Genomic DNA, 18,500 nt, shown 5'->3' with positions numbered 1-18,500 from the left:
TTTGTTTCAAACAATATTTTATTTCGATTCCATCATCCATCCTTGATTACAATTGAACATTCAGTTCTTGCTAGCTGCGTGACATTTCAAACATATTACAAAATATTACAAAGTAATTCTTAGGACTATCATTGCGTCAGTTTCTGATTATTCTGCTATACACAAATAATACACAGTAACTGCTTCACAAATATAGTCATCCCCGCAATGATTATAAAATCAATTTTGATAATGGGTCAGCAAAACCAATATGTATGTACAATGCACAATATACAAATATTGACTGCTCATGAGGATGATGGTGGAAATTATCATTCCCAAGGTGCTTAGATTGCTCTGACACTAACGATTCAAACTTACTTCGGTTCGATTCAGCCTTATCAGGTCGACGTTAAATACGTTGCTGCAGACTCCAAGGAAATCCTGTGCGGGTCAAAATGTGAAAGGGAGAATCATTTTCACTTTTATAAAACTGATCTTTCCTCCAATAGTTTTTATGCCGAAGTGACATAGAGATGAATAAAAATGTAGGTATAATCTGACATCCCGCTGTATGTGTCATGTTTCATGAAAAGACAAACAAAAATACAAAAATAAGTAATGTAGAAGACAGAACAAATGAAAAAGAAGGAATTTTAATAGGACAAGAAATGCAAATACACCTGGAACAGATGTAGTTGATGTGACCAATATGGCAAGTTACAAGTTAGGTTTGGCAGCTTCTTCTATTTAACAAATAACAATCCGTGATAGTGCCTTCAATGAAAACATGAAATCACTAGAGACGAAAACAGAATACAACATTTTATTCTATCAAAAATAATGACAGTGCACAACAGCATCATGGAACCTAAGGTGATGTCTTTTCATCTTTCAGAATATCACTTCAAATTACTGTTTACCATTGGGAGCAGTGATTTAAGAATGTTCGAGTTATCACGCTTGATGCATAATGTATAGATCAATATTGTATAACAAAACAGCCTACCATGTAAAAAATTTGCAATACATGTAAAGCCTAAGATATAAGGAGATATCATTATTTTCTCACTAAACCATAACTGTTGTGACTGTAGACAGTTTAGCCTAGAAACAATTTTATCATAACTATTGTTCACATTTTGTATATAAACAATAGGACCTACTTAACATGATTATAGCGATTAACTTTTTTTTTTATTAACGCTGGTTGTTTCTATCCCTAACTCACATTTAAGAACTATTTTGAAGCACTAAATCTGGATTTTTTGTTCCAGCTGCAAAATTAATGCCTTTACCTTTGCGTAGTCGAATCGCTCGTCATCATCAAAGTCGCCGGGGATTTCGTTGTGCTCTACCAACCACGTCTCGACCTTGGACACGAAGTCCGGCGAGGCGAAACGAGAGCTGTTCTGGGTGGCTCGCAGGACTTGAGTGACGTTCTCGGAAAATTCGGGATCGGGATCGGGAACAGCCGCTGACGGTGAGAGACGAGTGGTGGTCTGTAACGCAAAAAAAAAAAAAAAAAAAAATGATAGGTACATAAAAATAGATAAGAATGCAAAAAAAAAAACAAAAACAAAAACAACAACAACCAAGCAAGCAAAGCAAAACAAAGCAAGCAAACCCACCCAAAACCACACACACACAAACACAAAAGGAACGAAAGTCCCAAATCTCCTAAAAGAGATAAAAATATAAAACATTCGACGTAATTTACTATAATACTATCGGGATGATGCAAAAAAGCATATCGCGAATCCAGATTTCTTTCAATAAAACATCTTTTTTTTTTTTTTTTTCTTTTTTTTTTTAAGCATGCATTTCCTTGGCCGATTGGTTTTTGCCACCATTTCTTTCCCTCAAAGTGAAATCTCAAACTTCTCAAAGCAAATGAAAAAATAGAAACCAAGAAAATCAAGCAGAGTATTTAAGTTTTACGTCAAAAATTTTAAAAATTTCTAGAAATGCATGTATACATTTACATATATAATTCATTTTCTGGAGCAAAAACTTCAATGCGCGTGTATTAAACATGAATAGATATAATTGATATCGAAAACCCAACGAAGTCTATTCTTTTTTCAATTCATACCTCATTTTTAGGACAATCAACCAGGCAACCAGACGGGGTGGTAGCTGTACGAACAAAACGCGAAACAAGGAAAGTTAGAGGTAGGCCCCCCTAAGTCTTTTGAGGTTAGGGTAGAACATCACTGCGTGTTATCAAATGAATGTAAAGATAAACCTTTGCATTATTGTGATACAACTACACCTTTTTTTTGTATCATGCATGATTGACTGAGATTATAAGAAGGACAATTTGGATCACTTCATATCTTTTATCAACACAAAACATAATCATAACATGACACACCTCCACAAACAGGTATTACATAATTTAACATTACACACATTCTATTGTAGAGAGAAAGCGTTCTAAAACGCAAGATTTAGTTTATGAAGAATAAATCCCGATTAAAGAGTCACTTGATGGAAGTCAATGGAATATATCCCAACATAGCATTATTCAAATTAAAATAAAAATTCAAATTCAAATTCAAACTTTATTTTCACTTTTATTTTCAACAGAATGTACAAGAAACAATATCATAAATTTGGCATGCGAGTCGTTGAAAATATACATAACCACACAGGATTATCAACATGTTCACGTCTACATGATCAGTATGTTTGTTCTTTATGTATTATGTTTTTAATAACCAAATAACGCTCCGATGATAAAGTTACCTCTTTATTTTGTATATGTGTGCAGGTGTTTTTTTTTCTTAATAGAATACTGTACCTAAATGGAAGTGTTCGGCATTTAAAACGTGCTCAAAATCATAACGTTCCTGTCAAGACATAAATGCACACGAAAAACAATGGATAACAGATATAAAAATAGCGGTAATACTTCTGTACTTTCAGCATCTATCACAATTCCACATCGTTGCATGCTGAGAGCAGAACTTACAAAATGCACGCATGTGATATCAATCTCACCAAAACGAAAGAACGAAACATGAATGCAACCAAAAAAAAGTATAATGTCGATGACATAGTTGTTGTTTTTTTCTTTTATCGAGTAATATGATAACAAGAGGTATGAAAGATAATTTATTATGACGTAGACTGAAAAATCGTTGACGGTTAATATTGATATCAAGAGAGCGTTAAAAAGGCGGGGCAGTGTATTACACAATGTGATGATGTTGCGGTGGATGTGATTGTATGGTCGACAGGCGGGGCAAAGTAATGTTGCGGGTGCGTGCAACATAATATTATGGAAGAGTGAATTTTTGGGATTGCGATTTTGAAAGAAGACTGTATTCTGTGGGTATTTAGAGTGATATCGATTCCACTGACGTAACTATACTAATCTAAATAATGTACTTTTTAACGCAATCGGGCGATGAGACGTAAAACATTGTATCAATATGAGAAAATAATGAATGAAAAACACATGTAAGCAAAACACAAGCGAACATCTACAGAACATGCACAAGCGATTTTTCCATGCAGAACAGAACAACGTTTGAATAGAGAGAAAGAGAGAGAAAAATTATATTATAGAAGTTAGAGAGTAGGCGTAGATGTATAGCCTAACGTAATGCGTCAATTATTTTATGAATGAGCACATGACCTTGTGATTCTATTTGAAACGAAATGCCATATCCAGCAGAAATGGGATGGTTATCCACCGAATCCGGATTGCCACAAAGGATCGCTCAAAATCAGCGATTTACGCAAATCCACCACGCAGCTTCCAACCAAACTATACCAATCGACGTGATAGACCAATGATAACAGAAAAGTAATCCCCTCCCAAATTGATAAAAATGTGGTAGACGAAGAAAATAAAAAAGAATGACAGTGAAAAATGGAATTCCGTCCATCATGGTGAGCCCTGATGAAACCATCGGGAAAAAAAAAGGCCTTCAGCAAACATCTCCATGGTGACCAGGCACTCACGCGAAGTGATGCGCTCCGTAACGGGCTCAGTGGTCTCACCCGGATTTAGTACTGCCGGAGAGGCGGGAGTCGATGTCCGCGCGGTTTCAGCAGCTGTCGACGTCCCACGGGAATTCGTCGTGGCACCGATAGTCGCGTGGGCTTGATCATGTGTATCTTCTTCGGATTCGTGACCGGATTCGTGACCGGATTTACCATGGTCAAGGCACTCTGCCCTTCGACGTGGACGTCTCCTCAATGCCCTCCGCCTGTGGCTTTCTTCTTGAAGAATGCAAATTAGTTCTGTTATGGTTGTTTTCTTTGATATTCTAATATGCTGATATGATATTGGGTGCCTCTCGATCAGATTAGAACTTTTCCTGGAAGTTATACTCTCCAATCAAACCCATGAAAAATAACAACGACAACGACAAAAATAACGGAAAGGTAAAATAATTCAAATGCATTAGAGGAATGGTGTAGTATTGGTTGAGACGAGGATTCAGCTTTTAACTTTTTGCGAGATACTTGGAAACCACCTTATGAAATAATGAAGGGCATCCTATATTCTGAGAAGAATTCAAAGTTTGTTTGCTTGTTTGTTGATGAAAATAGGTTTTGAAATTACCAAAACATCCAAATACAAAGGAAAACACAGCGATCTGAATAAAAAGAGTGATTTTGCTTTGGATACCTCAGCCATTTCAAAACCAATTTTTATCAATATAATACACTTTGAATTCCCCTTAGAATTATATGCCCTTTCATATTTCATAAGAAGTTTGTCATTATCTCACAAAAAAATTGCAAACCTGAAGCCCCATCTCCAGCAAAACTATACTATCCTTACTTACTTAAACGAGGGAATATATTTTGAGTGCTTTTCTTTCATGAAAGAGCTCTATCAGCTGGTTGTTGTTAATAGTCATGCAGATCCATGGGGATTTTGAGATCGTCAAACTTCATGAATCTTCAGGTATGATGATGACAGGGTCGTTTTGTAATGACCAGGGCCCTGTTGCATAAAACCCTTACCGCTGGACTTACCGCTCCTTTCTAGCGGTAAGTCTTTAAATTAGCGGTAAATTTTGTAATCCTTGATGCTGATTGCCTGTGACGCCTAATTTTGACGGTAGTTACCATTGAAATTCAATGGTAAGTTTTATGCAACGGGTCACAGGGCTCGTTGAGTTCGTGATTGCAAAAGAAAAAAAAAATCCTTTGATTTTGATTTCTTTTTAATTTTGACGCTTCAATATTGACATAGAGATGACTTATTCATCGTGGAATTTCCAGTGGAAGAAGAAGAAGCAGAGGAAGTATGAACAATTAGAGTGGTAGTGACGATGGATTCAGAAAAGTAGCACGAGATAGATCATTTTTGTTTTCACAGAGTAAAAATGGAAACTACTGGAAAGTGCAGTGTAATATGAATCTGACTCTGTTTGGTTTATAGATGCACCTTTTATAGGCGCATTTTTATCTTGTTAAATACATTGTATTATTTTTCCTCCTCACTTTATGGTGAAATTAATCATATATGTATATATAGCATTAAAAAAATAATCATATTGGGTGTTATCAATGCGAAAACCTTAATGTAATTTTTGTGGGACATACTGCAGTATGTCCCCCAAAAATTACAATCAGATTTTCGAATTGATAACATCCAAAATGATCGACCTGTCTAAGTGCTACTTCAGGGTCTTAAAATATAAAATCTTACACCGTAGCTCTATTTTGCAGAAAACCCCATTCAATTTAGTTAAGCGGCCACAGAGAAACGTAGATTTTTGTAAAGCATGTCATGAGTCTGATTCTTCCAATTTTAGCAATTCAATGCTCTTGTGCGTGAATAATAGACAGAAGATTCCCGACATCCTCCACAAAATTCCTCATTTCTCTTTGACCACTGAAGCAAATCGAATGGGGTTTTTTTTTTTTGTCTGTAAGATGTGGGCAATGAGTTATAGTTTCAAACCATGAATTTGTATTTAGATTGATTCTCTATTTTTAAAGATATCATTGCGGGGGGTCCCGTTGTAATTTTTTTGGGACATACTGTACATTAGAAACTTAAAAAAAAAAAAAATTAATATCAAGTGAGAAAACTGCATGAAAATAAGCGCAGAGTGTGCGTGCGTGAAAATGTTGGTGGTCGATTGAGTAAAAGTGTGCCTTTTTGTGCTGCTGCTGACACATGCAAGAGTGTGACCGCGAAAGTGATTGAAGAGGAAAGTACTTCTTCTAGAAGGCGCCTTCGTTGGCGGAGACGTGTTTGTAAACGTAGGGACCACTGACGTCCACTTCGGCTTGTTCGGAGCTTCTCTCCGCCCTCGCCGGAGAAGGCCGCCCAGCAGTTTGTTAGCCCAGAATGTCCGGGGAAGAGTTTGGTCTGCGGTAAAGTGATCGATCAGTAATCAATGGTCAAATCTTTGGGCAAAACGTCGGCGGCATAGTCTGGTTTCCAGACACTTTGTCAACTTTTAATCCCTTCCACGATATGCGCCCTCCGTCGCAACGAAGTCACCGTTCCCCGACGGAGTGTGTCGCCGCCTGAGCCGAAGGCAAACCAGCCAGCTCAACCTGCTACTTCTTTCGTCGTTAGAGGGCGTTAATTAATATTCTGGGAAGCACATTAGTACAGGTAAATGGTCTAGAAGCCAGACTATTGCGGCAGAGAGAGAGAGAGGAAGAAAGGGGGGGGGGGGAGGGGGGAGGAAGTGGAACATGGCAGTCGCCCAGCTATCCTCAGTTAGTCGAGGATGATGTTAGCACCTGTCAGAGCGTGGAACCGAGCCGACCCAAAGGCAAGGAGTTGCACACTTTCGATTAGCGTATGTACATCGCAGTGAGATATGAATATACTCATAGTGTCATATATCCATGTACAACTATACAAAGAGAAACATAGATGTAGAGATAAAAAGGGATAAAGAGGCAATAAAATACACAGACATATGTAAAGGAAAATAGACATTAACACTCAAAAATATACTCAGAAATACTAATATATCAAAATAATAAAGACATGACAAAAGAATGATTATAGAAACATATCAAAAGAAATGTAGAGCTAAGACGAAGAGGATATAGATGTAGGGAAATAAACGGAAATACTGTATAGACATTTAGAGATAGATAGACGTATAGATGAAAGGAATTTGAAATTCATATGAATTATACAAGCAGTATATAGGCCGTATTGTCGACTTCGTCTTTAGCGTCACTCCAGCTTGTGACGAGAATGACGTCATCGCTGAAAAGACCATGCACGTTAGTCTCAGTCGTTAGAATCATATTTGAGAACTTTTGCGGTAGTTTGGGTAGATGAATCATGCAAAACTTACTTGTAGTGGACTTTCACTAATTGGTTGGGAAATGTAATGTCATCATTTCTCCTTCTCCTTCTCTCTCTCTCTCTCTCTCTCTTTCTTCTCTCACTCCTGTTCGTGGCAATATGGCACTTTAGTTAGGAAACATGACGGCATGCCTAACACATGCGCATTTAAAGCATTCAAATTCATATCATAGTAACATTTTTCATGCTTTGATCTTGCCGTGTGTAAAGGTGCTCTGGACAATTCCCCCTTTCGAGAGAGCGTCCAACCCGTAGGCCAATAGCCATGCAGCGAGGGTAATACGAAGTCAGACTTACTGCGGGACATAAAAAGCGGTACCAACGTGGAATACCCGGGAATGCGGGCGACCCGCGGTATTCTGCCGGCGCCCCGAACAAGTCTCGCTAATAACCTCGGCGGAGGAGCAGTTCCTGTGCAAGGGTCATGGTAACAGTACTTTTCTTAAAGCATTTGTGACGATAATGAAGACGTCTCATTATACTAAGACTGTCACAGGAGAAAAGAAACATATCCAAATGATGTTCGTTATTCCGAAACATTCAAACTGTAAATTATACACCTAGATGTTCGTTAATGCGAAAAAGAAAATGGTTCATTAATCCGAATATTTGTGCGTTATTCCGAAGGTTTGGTATTCCAAAGGTTGTTTTTCAAAGGAGGAGGAGGAAGAGGAGGAGGAAATAGAGGAGGAAGAGGAGGAGGAAGAGGAGGAGGAGGAAGAGGAGGAGGAAGAGACATAAGGAGTTTCAAAGAGTCAAGGGAAGCCATTAGAAAGAATTCACCACTCAACCTAAACACACACAAACAAACAACAACCTGACCCTGACTGAACGCCGAAACGTGGGACACAAAGCGGAAATTGCCACAGTCATTAAAAAAAAAAAAAAACAACAAAAGAACAAACTGCATGGATGCAAAGCTGTGAGAAATCACGTTCACTACCACTGACACCGAAGCAAGTAGGATAAAGTTGCGTATAGAATAAAGACTACACACGCTGACGTCACGCACAACATTCAAGGCAGTTAACACACGGAGTGTTCTTACCGGTTACCTCATAAAGAAATACCGACGAGTTAATTGTTGTTTCGTCTAAGTACCGGGAAAGAAGAATCAGAATTCATTTCAACCACAGAGGAGGAAACAAAGTAGCGTAATACTATTCATACAATTTGTCAAAGCTCCAAATAAAAACCTAAACTCCTAAACTGATCGCTTTGTTAACTTTCATGAATATCTAAAGGTAGGAAATCCATTGAAATTGTTTGAGTAGCACAATTCAATTGGGAAATAATGATAATTTACCAAATACCCATTCTTTTTTTCAGTGCATAGGAAACAATTGAACTGAATGCTATCTTTTTCAGGAAGTTGTTCGCACAACATTACGAAAATGAAACTGTCAACATTGTTCAAGAGTCGGGAAAATAATGCAAAAACCACCGTCGAACTTGAGTCCCAGGAGAAACTGATAGCTGTGTTGCATATACATTATACTCTGCGCTCAAAAGTTAAATTCAAACATTGTATTTTTTAAAGATGAACATGATTTGAAGCATATAAAATACGTGAGGAATATTGTCAAAAAATATAAATAGTACAAATGGACGTGATGGATAGATGCCTCAGACATAAGAAAATGAAATATTATAACAAATCATGGAACAATATAAAAGAGATAAGTTATGGGAAGTAATGGGGCGTAATATTCATGACTGTAAACGAACTCCATCCATGTAGAATTGTCAGTATGATATGTACAATGTATATCCTCCAGACAAAAACAAACAAACAAACAAACAAACAAACAAACAAACAAACAAACAAACAAACAAACGAACCGCTATATTTTACAAGTAAAAGAGGAAGAACAAATAGTCTACCAGGATACAAGGCATGGGAGAAACAACGGAACGAGCACACCTGTTTTCACGTGGTCGCAACGCGCGCGCGCTATACGCGGGAGCGGAAGCAATGTGATAATCATTTTTAATTCCAATGAGACTGATTTAAGACTACTGAAGCTCCGGAGTGCTGTCGGAATGATATAAAATGAAACAAAACAAATCAAACAATAAAATACCAAAGTTTGTGAATATATTATAGGATATGAAGTCCTTTCAACTGAACAGTTGTGAAGACGGTGAAAGGGAACTTCCTTCATCCCTGACGAAATGAAGGATACTACTCCCATTTCACCCTTGACAATATCAACTACATTTATTTTTGCTTCTTGGTAAAATCAAGTAGGTCCCATAATATTCCTATTTCATTTTCATTTATATGCAAAATTTGATAAATGGACTCTTACGTATGTTGTATGTTTTGTCGTATTTAATTTTTGTTCATTCAAATTGAACATCCATGCTTTATTTTGCGATATGTTACATATTCTACTGAGAAACGTTAATTTGCAAGACTAGTTCCGTATGATCGTTCATTTACGATGTGCAAGATACTTACGTAATATATATGGAGGACGCTATAATCATCAATTAACTTATCTTTACTCATTATAAGTTTACAAATAAAAAAAACATTTTTAACAATTATAATGTCCCCTTTTTTGGCGTTTAAAAGAAATCAAGATGATATTCTACAAATCTACACGATATATACCACACAGCGGCAGCTCATAAACCTTATGAAATTCCACCATATTTTTATAGCCACGTGTAAAGTCGCATGAAAAATTACATGAGGAATTACGTGAATTCTAAGCAATCGATGACACAAATCTATGATTCGCTTTAAAACAGACTAAGTTCTCAGGGATCTTACTATTAAAGAAACATAAGGAGAGCCGTTCATAACACACTGTCTTGCCATGTTATCAATTTTGGCTTACCTTGAAGTGCTGCTACCCTCGATGTCGCGCCCGTTGTCGATGTCGGTATCAAGGAAATTTGTGCGGCAGCTGCAGCAGTCACAGTTGGTGTCTTCGTCTCCGTCATCGACGGTGTCGGCGAGGGAGACGACCCTGCTGATGGGAACGATGCAGGAAAATCTGTCGTCAGTTTCGCCATGGCGATCGCGGGCGAAGGCAAAGTGGTGACTGTTGCCGGCGCAGTGGTGAATATGTCAAGTGGTAGGGATGTTGTTGAGTGCTCGAAGCTTTGGTTTGTTACTGGAAGAGTTTGTGCAGCTGATGTTGAAGGAAGCTCACTTGTTAGAGTGGTTTTATCGGTAATTATGAGGGACAAGCTAGTGTTCCTGGCTGTTAGTGGTTTGGACGTTGTGGGAGTTAGAGGTGGTTTGGACTTCGTAGGGGTTGTAGGTGGTTTGGACGTGGTAGAGGGTGTAGGTGGTTTGGACGTGGTAGAGGTTGTGGGTGGTTTGGACGTTTTAGCTGTTGTTGCCAGTATAGTCAAAGTCGTCCCTCGTTCAATAGTTGTGGGAGGGGTCGTAGTTGTAGGAGGGGTCGTAGTTGTAGGAGGGGTCGTAGTTGTAGGAGGGGTCGTAGTTGTAGGAGGGGTCGTAGTTGTGGGAGGGGTCGTAGTTGTAGGAGGGGTCGTAGTTGTAGGAGGGGTCGTAGTTGTGGGAGGGGTCGTAGTTGTGGGAGGGGTCGTAGTTGTGGGAGGGGTCGTAGTTGTGGGAGGGGTCGTAGTTGTAGGAGGGGTTGTAGTTGATGGAGGGGTCGTAGTTGTGGGAGGGGTCGTAGTTGTGGGAGGGGTCGTAGTTGTAGGAGGGGTTGTAGTTGATGGAGCGGCAGTTACGACAGGATTAGTTGTCACTGGTGATGTTGTTATTGCTGCTGCTATTTCTAGGGTTGTTATATGGGTTGCTGCGGCTGTCTGGCCCAAGGTTGTGCTCTTACGGGGTGTTGTAATGGTTGTTACAAGAGTCGTTATTGGAGGTAAAGTTACAGACTTCGTCGACGATACAAAGAAACGCGTTTGGGATGTCGACGCTCTTGTGGTCGGCAATGTTAATGATGGATTAGTAGGTTGTGAGGTTGTTGGTGGCGATGCTGCAGCAGCTGTCGAGTTAAAAGCATGGGTTTGAGAAGCAGGAATATTTCCCATTATTTCGTTTAAAAACTCGGGTGTAATGAATTCACTTCTAAAATCTGTAATTACCCCCAAACAACTTGCGCCCTAGGTTACCAGTATCTTAAAATAATTCCTATAGCCGGTTGAAGGTACTGACCCTTTTAGGTAACATCAACCCCTTCTTAAATATAAATTGCAAATATCAATATCAAACATCATCAAATACTGTCTGGAAAAGAGCATTTAGTATCAGAAAGAAGAGTAGTGAAAAAACATATTAACCTTCCAGGGTTGTTTTGATTTTTTTTTTCAAATATTATTTTCCAATTGCGACATGAAACGAATTATTCAGCTAATCATCGTCGAGCATTGTCCAAAATAAGTGCAAGCAATATTGAGCATACAAAAAGCACAAAAGGACAAACGAATGAAGAAAGTTTGACATTCAGACTAAGCTCTGTCTTCTTGGACAGACTTTTCAAAATGAGCTTTGCGCATTAGTTCTTTTCCAGATTTTTAAAGTTTGAAAAGATTTTATTTTCTGCATTTCATATTTTCTTTCAGAATAACAAAAATAACAAAGGCAGGTTCAATTACACAAATACAATTCTGAAAATTATTGACATATTACATAGTAAGTCATATTTTGTATGTAAAGACAAATGAAACGTTAAATAACATACAAAATGTTTATATGGCCAATAATGACTTAATTCACAGTACAATATATAATATATACATATGATGTAGAGGGCCGCCGTTATAAGCCGTGCTTGAACAGACGGTCAGCCAGAGTTAAATTACCATTTTTTATTGTAGTACTTGAACACTAATACAGATGGGCCATGTTAAAGTGCGTGTAAATCCAGTTTTATACAATTACTTGGTAAACAGGAGTGGTGCCTGTGAGTGCGTGTGCAGGTGATGAAGCGCGAAAGTGTTGATGGTCAGCACTTCTAAGAAAATGATTGGATATGTTATAATATGGGCGAAGGGTCAAGCAGCAAAGTAAAAGAAAAGGAAAAGGGGGTGGACCAAATATTGCCTTGTTGTTGAGTATAAGAGGTACATGTTTAATGATTACTGTACCGTATGATATTGTGCCAAGAAATATTTCTTTGTATTTGCCTTAAAGGAATAAAGAGATGTGCACTGTTTTATGTGGAGAGGGAGTGAATTCCAAATATCAGGCCCGTTATGCCGAATTGATTTTTGAGCTAATAGGAGTTTAGGGTTATTCAAATGGAAATCATTACGATGGCGCGTGGGGTAAGCATGGACATCCCTGTTAAGGGAAAATGCGTTGTGGAAGAGTGGGAGTAGATTTTGCGTGTATTTGAACATAAATATTGCTGTTTGAAATTTGTGTATATCGTCAACTTTAAGAACTTTTAGTCTAAGGAATAATGGATCAGTATGTTCTAGATAATGTGAGTTGGTACATATTCTTATTGCCTTTTTCTGTAAAAGAAAAATAACATTTACTTTGGTTTTATTACAGTTTCCCCAGACAACATTACAATAATTAATGTACGGTAAGATTAATGCATTGTATAACATAATGAGTATTTTAAAGTAGAAGGTCCTGAGTTCAAATCCTATCGTGTGCTTTTAAGTTTGTGGTTTTAGGTGTAGTTTGATGGAACTTCTTCTGCCCCCCTCTTTTTTTGTTAATTGCCGATGAGATTGATGATGTGAAACTCTGTCGCTAATCCTGGAAGTGAAAAGGCTCTGAATAAATTATCTTCTATGCGGACTGAAAATACGAATCTTTTACGTTTTATTTTGTTTTGTTTTGTTCTCTATTTTCCCCTGTTGCCTCCTGACGCGTACATGCAATAAGCGAAGCTAATCTACAGGGACTATACTAGAAAATAAAAGGATGCGGGATAAAGCCACATTCGTCTTGGAAGCATCTGTGGAATAGTGCAGGAAAATTTGTTCGCAGTTCTTAAATGTTCGTATGTCAAGCAGCGAGGAAGCGTGATAGCAGAAGTAGTGAAAGTCGTGGTCGTAGGAGTGCACACATGGTAGTCATAGTTGTGAAAGTGCTAAGTGCATTATTATAACAAGTGCAGAATGTATAACAAGTAGAAACGGTCCTTGTAGAGGTAGCGACCGTGACGTAAATTCGTAGCAAGTGCAAATGAGTATGCATAGATATGAATAAAAAGGTGTAAAAGAGCATATAATACCACATAATATGAACACGAAGCCTGCTACTGCTCTTAAAATCTACTAGAAAGATATATTATATATATCTATATATATATATATATATATACATATACATATATATATATAACATATTCATATAATGCATCAAACGTCGTATATAACCTTCTAATCACAGTGATTTGTATAGCAACAGTCCTTAAACAAAGAACAATATACGAAGCACCAAAAAAGAAGGAAACTTAAATTTCATCTTGATTGTTTGATTACAAAACGCACACTTACATCACACTTAATCGAACGTAAATCGGCAGAAAACCGGATTACGAACTTATCAAACGGTTTTAAGTATATTATTGTGATTGTAACCCATACCTGTCATGGTAAAGAACTATAAAGAACTTTCAAAAGATGACATAATTATACTCTTATAATGATGCTATATAGTTATAGATGCTGTAAAATCTTTCATTTTTTTTTTGCGCCATGGATGATAGAGAGAGGGAGAGAGAGAGAGACAGACAGACAGATAATAGATAGATGTAAGGAGAGAGAGAGAGAGAGAGAGAGAGAGAGAGAATGGTGCAAGCCTGGTGTCAGCGTCACAGCTTGTTATGAAATACTCACTCGCAGGTCTGGCGCAAATCACTCCGTGAGTATCGGCCGAACATTTTCCCGCCTTCCATTTCGCGTCTGCGCGGAAGAAAACGCAGTCTTTTCCTGCGAGAAAGATGGCCAAAAATAAAAAAATAAAAATAAAACAGTAATCATTAGGAAACCCATGCACATAAAAGGTCCCGCTTCATCTATTCATCGGAAAGAGCAGGGTGTTAACACGGTGAAGTGGCCAGCACCTTCCCACACACACACACACACACACACACACACAAAATAGTGCGTTTTTCTTCAAGCATAAAGCCTGCACTTTAATGGAAGAAGAAAAAGAGAAAACAACAACAACAACAACAACAACACCTGTAAAACAAAAGCAACTACAAACACACATAATACACAGATAAGCCCCTGAATATAAAAAGACACAAGCCTAAAGAATGAAATGATTATCATGTTGGATCATACAAATTTAATCAAAATCTGGACCGAGAGCTATAGGCAGGATACACAGGAGGATCAGCATAAAATTATACAGCGAGAATCTAATCAAGCTCAACTTTCACTGTCCTTATAATTCTTTTGGCTCGTTCGCGTGGTGCAGAGGATGCAAAAAAACACACTGACCACTTACAAAATATGATAATTCAAATCGGTGAAATTCTTATCTCGAGTCGTATTTACGTCAGTGTAGGGCAATTTGTCAATCAGTTGCAAAAAAAAAAATGATAATGATAATGATACATGCACACAATGATATATGCATGACCTATAAAAAAAAAGTTGGTCTGCGACACAACAAATGATTTACAGGTAAACTATTGGATGGACATATCTCTCAACTTTTACCTCTAACATACACTTCAAGCGTCAAGAATCTGCGAAACTTAAGGGCAAGTTCACCAAGATGTAATGTGTGGAGTAATTGAGAGAATGCAGCAACATCAGTTGAACTTATCGATGAAGTTTTTCACCGATGTGTTATGTACTATAACCGATGTCATGGTGGCACTGAAACTTTAAAAATCTATAACTTTTGAACAGATTGTCTGATTTTCCTCAAACATATCCACTGATGTGTTTTACCAGTATTGCTATACAGTTACTCTACACATCCATTTTGGTGGACGTGTCACAACCTTAGTCTTGGTTTTGGTCTTAGTTTGATTAGTCTTGTGTGACATATTTTCTTATTTAATTCATACACATCAAAATGAACACAGTCACAAACAAAGTTGACCTACTCTTCGCAAGCTTACCGTTGCCTGCACCGATAACAGACAAGACATCTGCAGGTGTGTTGGAATATATCCACGTGAAGCTCCCGCTAACCTATAATATACAATGAAAGAACAAGAATGTATTTAAAGAAGACCGAAGAAAGCGTCACCATGATAGCGGCTTGACCTGAGGCTATACATAATGTACTCTCACGAGCTTTCCTATGTTCAAGGACTCGCGTGGTTAAAAAAAAAAAAAAGAATTAAAAAAAATACATAAATGAAATACCCAAAAGAGTCAATGTATTTCGTGTTTCATATCTAAGCACGTACATTGACTGACCTTTTGTTCTCCTACTTCAGGCATGTCAGAGATCCTTAAAGGAAGACTAGTGTTTTACCACGCAAAGTCTGCTCTATTCGATAGTTCTCTGATTCTACACCGAGGAGATTAGCCCTCCATGCAAGAAAGTTTACGGCCATCGCATGTGTCATTGACCCCTACACCATAGACTTTCAAATAGGATGGAATGGTCTTGAAGGATGGAAAGGAGATGAAACATTCTTATTGAAGTGTGTCTTCTTTCTTGACTTACGTAAAGATGAAATGCATTGAGAGCTTTTGTTAAAGGGATTGTTTAGTTTTGGTTGAGAGCTAATTCCTGGTTTCTAACATTTTTTTTTTTGGTGAGAGAATGAGAAACCTCTTGTGAAATATGAAAGAGCATGTAATTCCATGAGGAATTCAATGTTTATTTGATGAAAAGTGTTTTTGAAATGGCTGAGATATCCAAAACAGAGCGATCTCATAAGTGTGGAACCCACACTTTATTACGGTCACTTTGTTTTACCTTGTTTTTTGATGTTTCAGTCATTCCAAACCCGATTTTCATCAAATAAACTTGGAATTCCTCTTGGAATGGTATGCTCTGTACTATTTCAGAAGTGTTTTCTTGGTATCTCGCAAAAAGTTAAAAGCCCAATTCTCATCTCCACCAATACTGTACTATCCCTTTAAACACTGTTCCTGGATCACGTTTACCTGTCAAACGTTCTAAAACAAGTATGAAACACACACCATAGAATTATTTAAGATCCTCAGTTGCCTTTTCGTTTTAAAGTCAATGAAAGATACACAATATACGCTCTCACTCGACCTTGATTTTGCACGTGCGCAGATCATAACAGAAAGCTTCCTCATGGCATATGACCGGAAAGAAAGAATGGTGTCCAGCCTACAAAAAAAAAAAAAAAAAAAATGGCGTATTTTACGGAGGAATGTAACCTTATCAAACATACTAAAATAAAGCAACTTGAATATTAGTAAGTTGATATGTCCCTCTTATTTTCTTGATAAGTGATTCTTCTATAATAAGGTGGCAGCTAAATATTTTGTTTGTTTTAAATTGCGGCAACTTGCACTCTCGCAGTAAGAACCACTTCCTCTTGCGGTAAAATATAATTGTTCTCGCAAAGACATTTGTGGTGATGACGAAACCAGAAATGACATTGAAAGAAAGAATCATTAACTGGCCGATGTCCTGATTCCATTATGCTGCTCAAAATTGATACCTTCTTAGCTCCGATCCACATATCGGCACCACTGGTGATAAGAGTGTTGGCGAAGTAATCCTGAATACTCTGGGAGGTTATTTCTGCGAGACGACCCTCATTATTCGTTTGCGTCTTACAATAATCCTCGGCTTCGCCAAACGCCCAGTTCTGCGCCGTGTAATACGTGTATTCCTGGCCTTCCCAAATTCCCGAGCCATCTTGTGCTATCAATTTACCAAAAAAGAAAAAAGGCAACAAGAAAGCGTTGATACAACGCAAAAGCTAATGCAAACTATGCACAAAACCCCCACAGCAATAACATCCATTCCCTTGATCTCATTAATTCGTCGTTATGTTTAACCTTTAAAGATTGTGAGTATTATACTATGAGTGTAATATTGTTCTTCCTATTCTGTTGACAAATACACGTGTAGTCACTTTCATATATGATTTGATTGAAAAAAATGCAGAAATAAAATCGAACTGAATTGAACAGACGCACGCATGCAAAGAACACCTCATGTGATTCAAAGTTCCTTAAAATATTGTGTACTCATGTAAGCGTTATATATATATTGCTTTGTATTACTTTGTATGGAAATAAAATCATTTGAATTAAATTGAACACCCGTAATACAGCAACTTGAACTGCAAAATCTATAATAAAATTAATGGAAAGTGAATTTTCTCTATTACGATTTCCGTTGATTGAGTCACGTACCAACTGGATATTGACCTTTGGGGGTATCGATATGGCAGTGCTGAATAAAGACGTACGATCTGTCTCACAATGCTTTTCAGAAAATCGAAACTATCCCTGGCCTACTTTAATACAGTAGGAACGTGACTGATTGAAGTATAGCCGACACTAGAAAGTGTTTCCCACGTCTGAATAAAATGTTAAGTTAAAAAGTCGTTTGGTCCAAACCTCGGAAGAAAGGATTCCAAGTCACTTTTGTTCCTCTAATTCCCGTATAGCCTCAACCAAAGATGCAATACAGGATTGGTCCATTCATGCATAACAAATACGAATTATGCAAGGATTACCCTATTATCTACATCAACAACAAATAAAAGGATAAAAACTCTTGTGTGGTAAGGGGGTAGGCCTATTGTAGGGTGAAGCGTTTTCTTACCTCTGCGACTGAAAGCAAAGTTGCATCCCTTGTGTATTACTGTCAAAAGGGACACAGGTCTAACCACGGAGCTATGTCATGATAATCTATCGTAACAAAATATGTGTATATGTTATTATGGTTTAACGGTAAGTCAGGAATGAACGGCAGCTTCCATTAACACTTACCTTTAACCAGTTGCTGTGAAAGATCGGCGATGACGAGGCTTAACATCTGCAGGGAGATATAATGAAATTCAGAGAAACGCATATGAATGTGATATGGCTGTAACCAATTTAAAGGGAAATGACATCGCGAATAATGTTCTTACGCTTTCTGAACTTCCTCATCTTTTTACAGGAAAACTGCCAGATAAACATGATTTCATGGAGAATGAGAGATATTTCCTCTTCTTGAAATACATAACCACATACAAAAAAAGGGTAGTCTTGAAGCACTCTGGTGAAAAAAGAACAAACAATACAGCGAGAAAGAGAAGATAGAGAGAATAAAGACAGACCGACAGACAGATAGATA

The 18,500-nt window shown here is 37.8% G+C and overlaps 1 protein-coding gene across 1 annotated transcript in view; it reads right to left on the bottom strand.

The window, feature by feature from the left end:
- Positions 1–18,164, bottom strand: part of LOC140235752 (uncharacterized) — a gene marked incomplete at its 5' end in the record, with an annotated part of 41,969 nt that extends 23,805 nt beyond the window's left edge. The window contains 8 exons of the mRNA XM_072315765.1: positions 361–423; positions 1,278–1,481; positions 7,614–7,705; positions 10,144–11,274; positions 14,090–14,182; positions 15,334–15,406; positions 16,867–17,072; positions 18,152–18,164. Coding sequence (XP_072171866.1) covers positions 361–423; positions 1,278–1,481; positions 7,614–7,705; positions 10,144–11,274; positions 14,090–14,182; positions 15,334–15,406; positions 16,867–17,072; positions 18,152–18,164 — 1,875 coding nt within the window. The remainder of the gene's footprint in view (positions 1–360; positions 424–1,277; positions 1,482–7,613; positions 7,706–10,143; positions 11,275–14,089; positions 14,183–15,333; positions 15,407–16,866; positions 17,073–18,151) is intronic.
- Positions 18,165–18,500: the final 336 nt, after the last annotated feature.

This window comes from Diadema setosum, chromosome 12 (genome assembly GCF_964275005.1).
Source record: "Diadema setosum chromosome 12, eeDiaSeto1, whole genome shotgun sequence".
NCBI lineage: Eukaryota > Metazoa > Echinodermata > Echinoidea > Diadematoida > Diadematidae > Diadema > Diadema setosum.
This window is presented reverse-complemented; position numbering and strand designations above follow the sequence as displayed.